Genomic DNA, 15,466 nt, shown 5'->3' on the forward strand with positions numbered 1-15,466 from the left:
ATGGAATTAATGTGGAGTTAATTGTGTAATAAAAATATTTCAGGTGCTTCAACATGCTGTTTGAAGATATCATTTTAGCATGTGAGGAGATTACTGATACGCCTGTTCTAGAATCATTAAACACTTGCCTTTATCCAAAGTTTGAGGCAGGATAAATTGTTTGTGCGTTGATCATTGTCTGATCCAGTATGACACAAAAAAATGACAGCGGCATTCCTTCAGCTTTGCTTGAAGGGGAAAGGCCCAAAGGTTTGCATTTGAATGAAATGAAATTCTCATGGACAAAAATGATTGTTTAGCTAAGACTTGATAGGGCCATGTGGAGATCATTCTTGAGCAAGTTTTCTTTAGAAGTGGGGATATTTGATAAATTTAGTCTTCATGAGTTCCAAAACGAACTGGACAAATTTGTAAATCAGAACTTAAAGAGCAATCGCATGCACACCACCTATGCCAGGTTGGAGGAGGTTGGATTAGACCAATGTATTCCTCTACTCACCTCTCCTAGTTGAGTTGGCCTCTCAGTGGCCACCATCAGCAGTGCATAAGGTTCCTTTTGTTGTCACCAGCTGCCCTCTCCCATCATCGTTTCTTCTAAACATTGAAGTAAAAACAAAAGGTGGTCTGAATTTGAATCCTATCTCTCCATGATGAATGTGCTTCAAAACACAGCATGCCAGAGCACTTCTAGTAGAGTGTGATACACATTACCATTGAATATTGTATACAGAGCTTCCTTGCCAGTATACATTATTCCATTCCTTAAGCCTGGGATTTTGTGACAATTTCTCAGTTGTCAGGTGTAGGCAAGCTTTCTTTTAAGCTAGCATTTTCAATGTGTAGTCCAAGCTTCTTGGTGTGAAACAAAAACATTATAAGATTCGTCTTTCTGCCATATGGGGTGAAACTGCTTTCAAACCTAATAATGGGGGCTAAGTGTTCCCATGCTGAGTCCTAAATTATAATTTGTGTTTGACAGCAGGCAGAATGAGCAGAGGTGAAGATTTCATTCTCCTTTCTAAAGCAATCTGGAAACCAAGAATTCTTTAAAGGCAGGTGGTATTGTGTAGCCTCTGAGAGTAAAACAAAAGACCTTTGTCAGTGCACAGAAGCAACTCTCTTGATTTATCTTCCTTATGTCACTCAGCATGATGGGTAATAGCAATACTACTTGGGCAATGGCAATCCTGCATTTGTTAAATGGTCAGCATATTACCCTATGATTTACAATGAAAATAAGCTTTCTATATTCCAATAATTCCCTTGTATGTCTATTTTTCTTAATTCATCTTTAGGGAAGCCACAGAGGTGCAATATAAGGAATGTTTACTACGCCATATATATTGAACTCAGTGGGACTTATTCCCAGGTAGCTGGGTATACGAATCCACTTCAAATCCTAATACTGTCCCCAAAACTTGATTTGGACTAGTGTTTCTGAGCAATGTCAAAAACACTCGGGGGGGGGGGGGCTTATTTTAATGAGAATTCTAAATTAGTTAATTGTTGTCTTCCTCCAAGTTTTCAGACCCCTTTTACCTTGTGGCTTCACTTGATATTGCTGCAGTAGTATTAGGGAAAGGGGATTCCCTCTCTTCTCCATTGTCTTGTTGAAGTTATAAGTTTAACGTGCATAAAATGCTGTATTGGATTGCATTGTATTTGTTATTTTTAAAAAGGTTTTAGGCATATAGGCAGTATTTTTCATAGAGTGTGCTAAGTAAATGCTTAAAAGCCAAGTTCTGCAAGCAAAGCTTTAAAACTTCTTTCTTGTGGTGAAGAGGATTTATTTCTACACAAGAGTCAGATCAGAGACTTTCCATTGGCACCAAATCTAACAAGCCTTTGCCATTCTTCTCCTGCTGCTTTCATGATGGTAACAAAAAAGGAAGGAAGGAAGGAAGGAAGGAAGGAAGGAAGGAAGGAAGGAAGGAAGGGGCTATGTTTTGCCTTCCCCCCCCCCCAGCTTCCTGGAACACTGCAGGAAACAAGCTAAAAGATGCACAAAACCCACCCACAAACATTGTTCCTTTCCCCCTGTTTCTTAGACAGCAATAGCATATGTAGGTGTTGAGGGGAAAATTTTATTCGGCACAGAAAAAATCTGAGCCAAAGAATAATCCTGGGCCTGCAAAAGTAAGTTTGCATTAAAAACCAGCATTAAAAAATTGTGGAGGATTGTATTCTGAACTAAAGAATTCTGAACCTCAGTGACGTTACTACTTAAGACTGAGACCCAAACTAGATGCGACACAGCCAGCCACACATATATTGCATCCTACTTTTTATTTGTAAGCCAAAAGCAGTTCTAGAAACTGAATTTGAACACTTGAATTTGCAGAGGAGATGGGTTCCGAAAACAAACCATATCACCTCCAGCTGCATTTCAGATCAAAATGACTCCTCAGGACCCTTTCAGCATATAGGGGTGCATCTCTCTCTCTCTCTCTCTCTCTCTATCTCTCTCTCGCTCTCCATCTGCCGCTCCCTCTCCCACTCCCTCCCCCCACCCACCCACAATTGGATGGCAAAGCAGCATAGCATGGCAGGTGGTAGTGCTGAGTTGGAAAGCAGAAGGAGAGGGGGGAGGGAAGGATTTATTTATATATGTGAACAGCATATTTATAGTTTGTGATCATTCCCACATAATGTATGTATTTCTGAAATAGAGGATTCAATCCCTATCCATTACATATACTGCCTCTGACTTACACAAAGTGCTGTAGCAGCTAACTTAAAACAAGATTGCACTGTCAGGGCATGTCTGAATGCAGGTGGGGATATACCCTGTTTCTCCTAAAATAAGACATAGCCATAAAATAAGCCATAGCAGGATTTCTATGCATTTGTGAAATATAAGCCGTTCCCCAAAAATAAGCCATACCCCGAAAATAAGCCATAGTGACGTGGTACCTCCCATTAAAACAGCCTGGGGAGGCGTGGCTATGCAGCGTACCGATGCGACACGGTTAAAATAAGACATCCCCTGAAAATAAGCCATACTGTGTTTTTTTGAGCAAAAAAAAATATAAGACGGTGTCTTATTTTAGGAGAAACACGGTATGATGGTTTTGAAAGTGTGGATTTGATTATCCTGACCATACTTTTCACTTCGCATCTATGCTGACTCCATATTACTACAGATGTTGGTAGAGTTATGATTTATGACGCATCCTAGCCCTACTCTCTGCTTTCCTACAGAATCTGGTTGGGAGAGAAGACACATGTGCTAAGGAAGGAAATTATCTGTTTTATATATTTGACTACCTCTGTCTCCCTCTGAATAAAACACGTAGGAGGATTGGTCCAATTCACTTCTCACAGGGTATTATTGGTACATAAGTTAACATCTTTGCATGCCTGCATGATTGCTGACTGCAAATGCCTTTGGGTAGGCAATGGAGCCCACAAATGAACTTATACATAGCTAGTCCACATGGCAGTTTTAGGACTGACTACATGGTGGGGTTGTAGACAAGTGTTGTGCTGTGCTGCATAGTGACTCCTTTTTGCAGATACCTTTCTAAACTACCATCATGGGAAGTTTGCTTTATGATGCAATCTGAGCCACAGCTTTCCCCTCTGGAGAAATCTTATTACTTAACATTGTCACAAAGAAAACTGATAGTGGAGTAATCTAGAATTAACTGTGAATTCATTAGTGTTATCAAGTATTTATTTTGAATGCTTACACTAATTATCTTGGGCTTCCTAAAGGCAAACATACAACCCACCCACCCCTTTTTTTCAGAACAATCGGGCTGCACAGTGGAATTTATTCTGCACAGCGCTGCATTTTTCATTCCATGTAGCACCATTCTTGGCAGGAACACCTTTTCTACCTTTCTTCATTTGTGCTCTATGGACCATGAAAACTGCCATTACAAAGGGAGAGAACACTGTATGAACTATGGTGCTTGTGTGTGTGTGTGTGTGTGTGTGTGTGTGTTTTATCACTTTTATGCTGACACAACAAAATCGGCTAGTTAACTTAAAGCTTTACAGGCCTCAGCAGTTCTGATAAAAGAGAGAAGGAGAGGGGGGAGACCGAGGTCGTGGAATGGAGGAGACCAGTCAGATAAAATGAAAGGCTATCTTTCATCTTTGATTCCTTACCTTGAAAACTGAAGACAAACTATGGTGCTGTAGTTGTAGGTGGCATGGAAATCAAATTCAGGCAGAAAGGAAGGTTACATCCACCCTCTCTTTTTTTAAAAAAGAAAAATTAACGAAAGATAATATTGTCTGAAATATTACTGGTGTGTAGAAATCCATCCTTGGTTGGTTGCATGATCATCCTTAAAATCGGATCTGTTAGACTTTCAGCCAGCAAATGAATGCTTAAGATGAAAAAGTGCAAGTGAGTAATGCACCAGAACAATACAGTATGCCACAGGTATTATTCCAGTGTGGCAGGCAAAGATACAACTGCAAGTGTTTAGGATCATGGGATATCCTTTTCCACACAATGGCTAACCAGATGCCTATGGGAAGCCCATTAGCAGGTCAAGGGGGCAAAGAGCCTTTTCTCACTGCTGTTTCCTGACCCCTGACATTTAGAAACACACTGCTACTGATGTGCAAACACACCCACTTTATTGAAAGTAATAATAAATAAGTAGATTAGAATAGTACAATATATTTGATAGTTGCTTTGTACAAAGAGAAATGTCTGAAAGTGACTTAGCAACAAATAAAAATCAATTACACAAATGTTTTATATTCAGGAAATTTGCTTTCCATATCCCTGAGGAAAATGCATAAAGCACATCTGTTAAGAGAAGTACGGTACGCACAAATGCATTTTAATTTTTGTGCTGACTTTTTGTATTTTTTTTTAAAATTAAAAACATGTAAGCTGTTGAGAAACTTGAGGCAGCTGAATTTGAGATTGGGATTGAGGCAACTTCACATTGATAGATTCAGCTTCCCACCATTCGAAAGCAAGAGACTCTCCATGCTCTCCCCCCCCACTAAGTAAACCTAGCATCTCACTGCCATTGTCACCAGCTGCTGTTTTTCCTCTTCCTTGTCAGTAGTACCAGAGAGCTGATGAACAAAGAAAGAGGTGAGTTGAAAAACAGGTTGCTGCAGTGAGGGGGAAGAGCTAGCCCAGGGGGCTCCTGTTTTGAGCCACTTATGGGGTGTGGCATCTTGGCGCCCTGGTGCGCCACGCCACCAGCCCCTATGGATGAGACGGCCCTGTTCACTACGTTTTTATTGCACCATCAGTGCAAAATCAGAAAGTGGGAGCAAAGTGCGTGCATACTATCAAGTGATGCTTGAGTTGATGGCCATCACTTGTGCCTTTGTTCCATCATGGAATGGCCACTGCCTGCTCTTTAGTTTACCAATTAAAGATTACAGAAGTAAAGCATGAGTGGAGCCTGTTCTCATTTATTTAATACAAAAGACCTAGGCAGTGAACTGGAAGGGAAACATGGAAGAGTGCAGGCTAAGACTTTTTTCAGAGCAGAACCTGTGACAGCATCCCCTTGAACACTAGGGTAATGGATGGATTCTCCTTTCAAGTGAATGGGGTGATAATGTTACTTACTCGTTTTACTGTTGTTTATGGCACCAAGAAAGTCATAACATGAAGCTGACTTCCTATTTTATTATTGTCAGTGGATAGACATGGTGAGCACAGCTTCTGCCATTCCTGGACTCTTTTTGAGGGTGTGGCAATGGGGACTGCCCTGATGCGCTCTTACGCTTCAGAATTTACCACAATACCATTATGCATAAGAATATCAGAACAGTTTTAAAGATGCTTCCCTCCATCTCCTGTCATTCTAAACTCACACAGCCATGGGAAAGCTCAATGCTTTCATTATGTTTACATTCATGATCTCTGACACGTAGTTATCTTTCCGTGATCTTTAATTTATGAGTGCTGAAGAAGCCATAAAGCAGTCTCTCCTCTGGATGTCATTGTGATATCTTTCGGCTTGAAGCACCAAGTAGCTGAACTCTTTGATTCCCTTCACCTCTAATTGTCTTGCTAGTCAGAATGGGTTTCAGAGTTTCAGAGTCATTACTGTCTTCCCTCTTCCCAGCAAAATGTCACAAATCATAACCATCTCACTTTTAAACTGCATTACCTCATGCATTACAATAGAAAATAAGCTTAATAAATTATGCCGCCACAAGTTTTCCCTTCCAGATATAATTTCTAGTTGAGCAGATTATTATTCCCTGTTAGATCAGATCCTTCATCAAAGCAGCCTGTGGATGAATTCATCATAATTCCTTGCTTTAAGGAAGCTGGAAATGCAAATGTAACTGGTAGAATGTGTCTGCAACAGTGTCATCGGTATCAGTCTCAAAACCAAAGTGACCAGAAACTATTTGGTGTAAGTGGAGAAAGGAAGAAGCTTCTCCTTCCTGCTCTCTGTTTGCTGCCACTATTGCTGATGTCCCAGTTTGCTGGTAAGTAAGGGAAGGATGGGCAAGATGGCTTATTTATTAATTACTCATTTCATGAAATCAAAGCAATTTATATTTTTTTGAAAAGTTTACAGATGGGGGCTGATGGTGAGTAGGCGTTTTGGGGTGCAGTCTTAACCAGGGAACCAGGCAGCTCACTCTGGTCAGGGAAAGTAGGTTGTTTTTGCTGTGCCTGCCAAAAGCTGGTAGAGCAAAACGGCCCAGAACTCCCACCGCAACTTGTGATGTGCTGCACAAGCTTAGGAGCCAGTGGATCCACCATAGGAAATGTTTCTCTACAATAAGGCCTTTGGCTGATTGAGCATTCTATGGCCTTTTAAGTGTTTTGTGATAGGAGGGTTGTTGGTTCTGTTCTGATCTTGTTTTAGTATGTATTTTTTTTTTGTTCTTGCTGTGTATTTTCATGTTGTGAGCCGCCCTGTGATATTCGGTGGAGGGTAGTATACAAATTTAACAACAACAACATGCGAGGTTGCCTTATACTGTGTCTGAACATTAGGCCATCTCCCTCAGTAATGTCTACACTGACATGAAGTGGCTTTTCAGGGTTTCAGATGGGGGGTCTCTCCCAGCCCTATCTGGAGATGCTGTGAATGGAACCTGGGACCTTGAGCATGCATAGCTGATGCTCCAATGCTAAGCAGTGTTCCTTCCCGTGAGCTACCATATTTTTTCTCCATAAGACGCACTTTTTTCCTCCTAAAAAGTAAGGGGAAATACCTGTGCGTCTTATGGAGCGAATGGTGGTCCCTGGAGCTGAATTGCATAGGGGCCAAAAGCAGATTGTGCTTTTTATTTTACAAAGAGAAAAGGGAGTGTTGAAAGGACCCGCTCAGCAGCTGATCAGCAAGAGATCGGGAGAGAGATAAGAGTCCCGGCTCCCTTTCAGCCCCGCCCTCCTTTGTTGAATGTGCTGCAGAGGGAGGTTGTTTGTTTCCCCAGGACATGTGACTGGCTGATTAGATTATCTGTCTGGAAACAGTAGAAACAGCTCCCTTTCCTTAAGATTTTTCAGAAATGTGAGTTAAGCCCCATTAAAATGGGGCTTTTCCTCTTTGCTTTTCCCCCTTTGCAAAAGGAGCTTTGCTTTTCCCCCTTTGCAAAAAAAGCTGCAAAACCTTTAGCTGATCCTCAAAAACAAAAACAAAAAAACCCCCAAGGCTTTTCCCTTTGCAAAAAAAAGCTGCAAAACTTTTAGCTGATCCTCAAAAAAAGGCCTCTTGCCTTTGCAAAAACAGCTGCAAAACTTTTAGCTGGTCCTCAAAAAAGCCAGGGCTTTTCCCTTTGCAAAAAAAAGCTGCAAAACAAACAACAAAAAACATGGCTTTTAGAGGAGGAAAACCAGAAAAATAATTTTTTTCTTGTTTCCTCCTCTAAGAATGAGGTGCGCCCTATGGTTCGGTGCGTCCTATGGAGCGAAAAATACGGTACATTTCTTCCCCACCTCCTTAAAATGCCCTGTTTCAGAGATGTTATGCTGGCTATCACCCGCAGACACAAGGGCTAGAATTTTATGATTTCAAAAGAGATGAATGCTGCAGTTTGCAATAGAAAGTTTTGGGCATTGTAGGCTGCAACTTGAACACCCCTGTTGTTTCCTAGTTGTTGTCACTGAGTTGTTAAATGCGCTATATATGCTTCAGTCTATTTATTGCTTCTTCTGGGTTTCTGTGGCATACTTATTGTTCCTTGGGGGCAAAACTCAGTTGTATACACTTGAGACAGACATTTAACCAAAAAAGGGGGGGTTACTTGCACACGTATGTTGTTACATAGGTTTTCTTGTTATTTGAGAACACTGACCTTTTTTGCCTGTTCTTTAGAATCATTCTGACTCCTGTGAAAACTGCTGTGCAGCATGCTGCTCAAGTGTATTTTCTTACAGAGTAATATTGATATAAAATGAATACAAGCGCAATTTGTTTTCAGACCACAGCTTGCACAACAAACCTTTGTTTGTGTGCGATCCCCATTCATTATATGTTCTTCTTTCTCTGCTCTTTCTCATTCAAATGTCCCTGTGATCAATAGTATATATGATAGTTTGGCACCATCTCAGTGAGTTCTTGCAGATGGATATAAAATTCTATTTTTATTACCACTGGGTCCTGGAAGTGTTTGAATGATAGATTTACAGAAGTCCCCAGGCAAATTGAAATAAGCCTTGAATTGTACCTCAGCAGGGATACTAGGTTATCCTTATTCAGAATAAATGTTCCTCTTTTATCCCACATATACCACTAATCCTCCTTCGGGGCAGAAGCTACAGATGCCAGTCAGCTCAACTTTAGAAAGGTCTGCAGTGTCAGTCTTGTGCTCAAACCCTGTCCCAGAGCTAGAGTTGCGCTTAGGTGCAAAGTTGATATTAGCACATGAGAGAAGAAGCTTGTCCTCTTGTCTTGCCTATTGCTTTCTGGAGTTGAGTTCGCTGAAAAGGAATTGATAATACAGCACTTTCATTTTTATTTATTTTCTGCATTTCTGTTGTCGCCCCAAAGCTGAGTTCTGCTCGTGGCTCAGAAAACCCACACATACACACCTTAGAATACAGTATAAAAATAATAAACACTACAACAGATTTATGCTCAGCTAGGATCTTGACAATTGTGTTTTTAACATGAGAAGATCCAGAATGAAATAGGCTTCTCATTTTCATTTATTCTGCATGTAGCCTCATCTGATAAAACAGTGGTCATCAACAATTGCAGGGGGGGGGGCGCGTACACATTTGGAATTTTTAGGAAGGGCACCACAAAATGACTGCCACCAATGGTGTGGCCTAACATAAAATGGTTGCTACCTCAAAAATAGCAGAAAAAGAAGAGAGGGGAACATAAAATTGTTCAAATATGGAAAAATCTATTCATTTTTTTAAAATCAACACAAAATGGCAATCTTTTCCCCGCCCTAAACCATAACAGCTATATGGTAGGCAGAAATTCAACAGGTTAAGCCTTTTTGTAGCATGGAAATATAACTATTTGAAAATGCACAGAATGCACCTGTTTGCAGCTTTATTTCTCTCATTTTGCTGTCTGCCAGTGATGTGGAGTAGTCAGCAATCATCTATGCATAGTCTTTTTAAAAATGTGCCATGCCTTTTTATTTGTGTCTATGCAGGTGTATGACTGGATGTAGTGATTCAAAATTACTACTACATTACTACATCCATGCACAAATATTCCCCCCCTCTGTCTTACTATTATTATCACATATTTAATATTTTAATAGATAGTTGCTCAAGTCAACTTGCAATAGTCTGAGCCTTTTCCTCTATTATTTCCCACCTTTTCCTCTGTAATGATGTACTTACTAAATAGCTTGCTATCTTGTTGTGAATTTTTGTCTGGGGTTTTTAGGTACTTTATACGTTGCTGTTGTTATTAAAATGAAAGGTAATATGTACGCAAGCTGTTAGATCTACCAACTTCCAGAGAGCCTTTAAAAGTTGAAGAGTTCTTTTCACTTCAAAACTGATAATTAGTCTTTGCTTTGCAGCATTCTAGTATAATAGTGGTGGGATCATCTGTATGAAGACTTTCACCTTACTTTGTGTAATATTATCACATTAGATGCTGTGAAGATCTCAAGCACATTGAACTGCTGGAGTTTAAAGTTGCCTGGTGACAACTAAATTGTAAACTATTTGTATATATCTTGGATTAGCTACAAGGTTTCAGCAGCAAGTAATTTACAAGGAAAACACTTTTTCTTTGCTCTTTGGCACATGGAAAATAGTTTTTACCATTACTGTGATCGGTTTGGTTAATTTTTCTTAGCCTTGAACACAATTTTATTATGTTAGATTTCAACGGCTGTATTTTCCACATTTTGGTGACTTCCATTCCCATGTGATATCCTCTCATATGATACCTTAGCTGTCTCAAATGGAGGCTTTTCAATATGCAAAAGTCATATCTGTCAATAGTAAGTTGAAGTGGAATCACCATATGACGTGATTTTGTGAATCCTGTTGATCTGGGAGCACTATCCTGTGCAATGTTCAATTTATATCACTGTACTCCGAGCTTTGGATTCTGATGACCAACTGTTGACATTCTTGGAAAATATAGCCAACAAATAATAAACTACTAAGGAAGAAAAATTCATAATCAAATTAACATTTTCGGCTTCCTGGTGTATTTTCTACTTTGTCAGTGTTTAGGGCAATGGAATTAGCCATCAAACTAGTTTCTTTAATTTGGAATATTTATTCTGAATGTTTAAGCCTGACGCAAAAAAGTTTTTTTCTATTATGCATATATTTTGTCTTCATTTCCTTCCCTCGAGGAATCCTGCAGACTGTCGTCCTGTCAGAATGCAAAAGGTTTATAACGAAGAAGCCTTAGTTTCACAAGATGATATTTCTTAGGGACTTTTGGCTGAAGCCACACTAGCTAAAGCAATTTGATCCTGGTATGTGAAATGCAAATTTATAGCAGAGCTGTGTGCTGCCTGGTCCAATAAACATCCTGCCTCAGCCTGTGTTTCTTAATCTGTGATCCATTGAAATTATTAACATTCTCTTCAAATAAATTCTCTTCTTTACTGAACACTTTCTCTCTATTGTGCTTATGAATCTTGCCATTTCTGTTTCAGAAATCAAGAATAGCCACGTATGAAAAAATGTGGGCCTTTATGAATAGCAGGAGGCAGTCGGTGCTTGTCAAAAGTAATGAAGAAGGTATCCAGCGCGTACTCACCTCTGATTATGCCTTCCTAATGGAGTCAACTACCATTGAGTTTGTTACACAGCGGAACTGTAACCTTACACAGATTGGTGGCCTGATAGACTCCAAAGGTTATGGTGTCGGAACTCCTATGGGTAAGTTGCATGCCTTTCATCTCTTTTTGTTAAATTGCATGTGCAGCAGTACCACAGTTTCCTCCCTTTGCTGGGTATTAGCTGGTTTATAACAGCACCATGTGCTATTATTAATATATCCATATTTAATATATTTATATGTTGCTTGATATAAAAAAGTATATAAGCACTTTACAAAAGGAAACAAACTAAATTAATGAAGCTAAAACACGGGAGTGCCATATAATACAATAAATATTTTACTAGTAGCGTACTTTAATCACTTCTTAAGAGAGCAAAAGCCTGTTGAGTCTTCAACCGCCATTTGGAAGAACATTTGGTGCTTCCCATACTACGAAGAAGGGAGTTCTGGAAGGTTAGTGCTATTAGAAGAAGACCTGATTGAGTTTTACTTTTTTATATAGCTGTGTGATCATGTTGAACATTACTAGGATGATATATTTGAAGAGTTGTAAACACTCAAAGAGCCATTATCACCATCATTATTATGACTCCCCCTCCCTCCATCAGTATGGGTGTGGTACATTTTTGGCACAAGATTTGTCTCGGCATTGTAATATAGCAAAGTCTCTGGTTCCCTGTAAAACTGAAGGCCCATTCTAGGGACGTCTGTGGTTTTCTGAAGCGAATACGGTATTTTCCTTGAAAAGGGAACTTTCATCAATGGTTACTGGAATGGAAGGGATGGAAAACCGGTGGCCCTCCAAGTGTTTTTGAACTCCATCAGCCCTTGCCAGCATGGCTACTAGTTGGAGATGGTGGAAGTTGTAACCCGACAGCAGTTGGAGGGCCACTGATTCCCCATCTCTGCTATTCCCACTAGTGTGATAATGAATGAGTTCCTGGTGAGTCATGTGGCATGTTTGGACTGAGGGAGTATTGGATTGAGGCAAATATTGTCAGTGATGTACCTTGTTGGTGGAATATCTAAACTCATGCCTGGATAGCATTCAGACTAGTCCAGTTGCTTTATTGGAACATCTGTGTGCAAGCTGATTCACACCAGCATACATAGCATTCAATGAATGGTCATTTAATATCCATAGACAGAACTGCATGGTGCACAATAGAGCAGGGATCCCAAACTTTTTTTGGACACATTTGGTAATCTGAGAAACTATGGACCCCCACCATAAAATGATTATCATTGGGGGGCTTTCCTTGTCACAAAATGGTTGTTATGGGGGATATGTCTTGTCAAAAGGTAAAAAAAACAAAACTTCTCAAGAAACTGTGTATAAGCTAGAGGTTGGGTTTGAGCTCCAAATATCAGATCTTTTATTTGCCCTTGCAAAGCACAACAAAATAACCCCCTTCACCTAAGATGCTTAGAGTAACAGATCCACCTGCAAAGACCACAAAGCCACTCATCTATCCCAAATAAAAAAGGGAAATTCCAACTTCAAAAGTCAGAAACAGGTAAAGCTGTGTCTTTAATGTACAATGTACTGTTGACCTGAGCATTAAAATAAAATTAACAGTAAAGCTAAAGCATTTTCCATTTCTATTCCCACCCCATTATATATATAAAAAACAAATAACAAACATTAGCTGCTCTTAGCTTGCAGGAATGATCATGATCTTCTGGCACCTATGCACAATGGTGTGCCAAAATAAATTTCCATGCATATGTTGCTAACTGTTAAACAAATTTGATAATTCAATGAGGGAGAATTTTATTTTCAAATACATAGACCATGCTGTTAAAATAGCAGGTGTGTAATTGAACAGTGTTCTAATAGTGTTGAATTTAGGGCTCCCAATAGGAAAGCCCAGCCATCAACGTCCCAGAACATGTAAAAATCTTACAATATAAAAAGATAAATTATTCCCAACAATTCATTTTATTAGAAATGTTTGCCTTAAATGTTGGAAATAGATAGTTATACAAGTAATGTCAACGTTTAGAGTTGCTAATTTGTGAATGAAACATTGAATATATTATTCAATGCATTTGAGTAATGGTTGCTTTTATCTTCACACACCTGTAGAACAGATGCACAGTGCAGGGATGGACTTTGGTAATATGGTGCCCAGAGCAAGGACAGAATTTGGTGACCCCCCAAATATTTCTTATTTTTTCAACAATTCATTTGGGGATGGTTGCTTTTTAATAGATATTCTCGGTAGGTACCCATATAAATATACTGTTGTTGTTGTTATTTTGCACCCCTCAGCTCCGTGCCCTGTGCAGGAGAACTGCCTGCACCACCCTAAATCTGGTGCTGCATATTGGTGCACAGTAAATGACAGCCTACTACATAAATAAGTATTATTTTGTGAAGTACCATGTAATATTGGTAGTGGCAAAATTTGTGACATGGAGAAGTTCTGCAAGCACATTCCCTTCATGTGTCCAGATCCCATGTATAGAATTATTCGCTGGAATATTTAGAGTTGAGGAAATAGATGGTGGATGATGCAAGTGAGAAGTTGAATACTATGTTAACACATAAACATGTCTGCATATCAGTGCCTGGGACGTGCAAGTCAATACAGTAGGTAGCTGTGGGGGAGAAATAGAGGTGTCTGGAAGATACAGTATAAGGCAGAACTGTGATTTTGGCACATCGTCTTCAATTTTTCTGCCCCAGGTGGTCATCAGAAGACCTTGTAACGATGCATTTGCTTTCCCCCTCCCTCCCAAGCTGTTTTCAGTTTGTGTCATGTCTTTTTAGATGGTACATCTGAGAGCAATGATTGCATTTCTTAAAAAGTAATCTAGAACCCACTGGGAGTCTTCTACCAAGATATCCCACAAGGCAGCAGAGGTTTAGGATCAACAAATAGCCTGCAAAGATTTTGCATGTTTCATTTAAACTGTGCAGACTTTCTAGGCTTTCCTAACTCCGTGGAGGTACCTCAGGTGCATAAATGCCGCTGATTTTCCAGTTGTTTTGGGGATCCTCCTCTAGAGGGGGTCTTAAAGCCTTTTGGGGCATTCTCTACTGTTCTACCCCTTTGATGCTAATGCATACATTAGCTGCACTTTGTGAGCCAATACACCATCAGATGAATCTGAAGGGAACCCATTTGCACATAAGCTTTCCAACACAGGGACAGGAACCCTTGCCAATATTTCAGTTTTACAAAGCTGATTCCTGGACATCTTCCATTTGCTTTTGAGGACCCCCCCCCCCATATAACTCGGTCAACAGAATTCTGTATGGTAAAAGTGCTTACAAGAAAAAGAACTAAAATATAAGTAATTGTGGAAGATAGATATGGTCTGAAATCTTTCTTCTCTTCCTTGTGGACAAACTCTTGCCTCTGTTGAGAATGTTGCTTCTATCTTGTTTCAAATAACGTTGTCAGAAAAGCTTCATGCTGTCAGACCATCTAAAAGTTGTTCAGCATCTATCAGAAGAAAAAGAATATGAATAAATACACAGCCTTCCAGCAGAGTTACACTGGCTCAAACCCCTTGAAACCAACATACTCATGTAAGTTCAAAAGTTTAGACTAAAACCCCGAGGCTTTCACATCACTTGTGTCTGTCTAGAATTCAATTTTCACCATATTTTGTATGGTGATCTATGGAGGTTCTGTGATCGAGTGAAGGTCTCCGCTGTAGACCTCCACTTTACTTTTCTTTGTACATTGCTTTATTATTTCTATTCCAGCTGTTGTTGTCAGTTTCCAGCTTAGTTGCTGTCATCTCTACCAAAAACAGAGAGAGTGGGGGGGGGAGAGCTATAAACTTGATTGGACAGACAAAGAGGTTGGTCGGCTTCCTTGATTCAAGGAATCTTTTCTCTGGCAGACATGAAAGCATCTATTTTGGCAGCATTATTAGTATTGTTTGTGGGGATTTTTCTTTCTCTATTGTCAGTCATCTGAGAAACACATGATTAAAATGGCGTTTGGAATAAGCTCATTTCGAAGACCTGTCGTGTTCATAATATTTCATCGGACATAGCATCTAGAAAGAGGGATCTCACACTCCACTCCCTTAAACTGAAGGCTTCACCACAGAAAAAGGGGTTTCAGGCAATAATTTATGATCTGCTGCTTCATACCTCTGCTACGAATATGACTTCATGAATTATTTATCCTTATCCGAGGCAGTAATGAATGCATTACAATGCTGCTGTTCTACCTTTGTGTGAGGAGTCCCTGCTTCAAGTAGGCTTTAAACTTACCGTGTAATTTTGTGTGATATTTAAATGCAATGCAATGGCCAATAATAAA

General features: G+C 39.7%; 1 protein-coding gene across 3 annotated transcripts in view; it reads left to right on the top strand.

Moving 5' to 3' along the window:
- The window catches only part of GRIK2 (glutamate ionotropic receptor kainate type subunit 2), a 438,302-nt gene that overhangs the window by 391,001 nt on the left and 31,835 nt on the right, over positions 1–15,466 (top strand). For all 3 annotated transcript variants that reach the window (XM_033143497.1, XM_033143496.1, XM_033143498.1), the window contains exon 15: positions 11,050–11,275. In XM_033143497.1, the coding sequence (XP_032999388.1) occupies positions 11,050–11,275 (226 nt within the window). The remainder of the gene's footprint in view (positions 1–11,049; positions 11,276–15,466) is intronic.

This window comes from Lacerta agilis, chromosome 3 (genome assembly GCF_009819535.1).
Source record: "Lacerta agilis isolate rLacAgi1 chromosome 3, rLacAgi1.pri, whole genome shotgun sequence".
In the NCBI taxonomy this organism is placed as follows: domain Eukaryota; kingdom Metazoa; phylum Chordata; class Lepidosauria; order Squamata; family Lacertidae; genus Lacerta; species Lacerta agilis.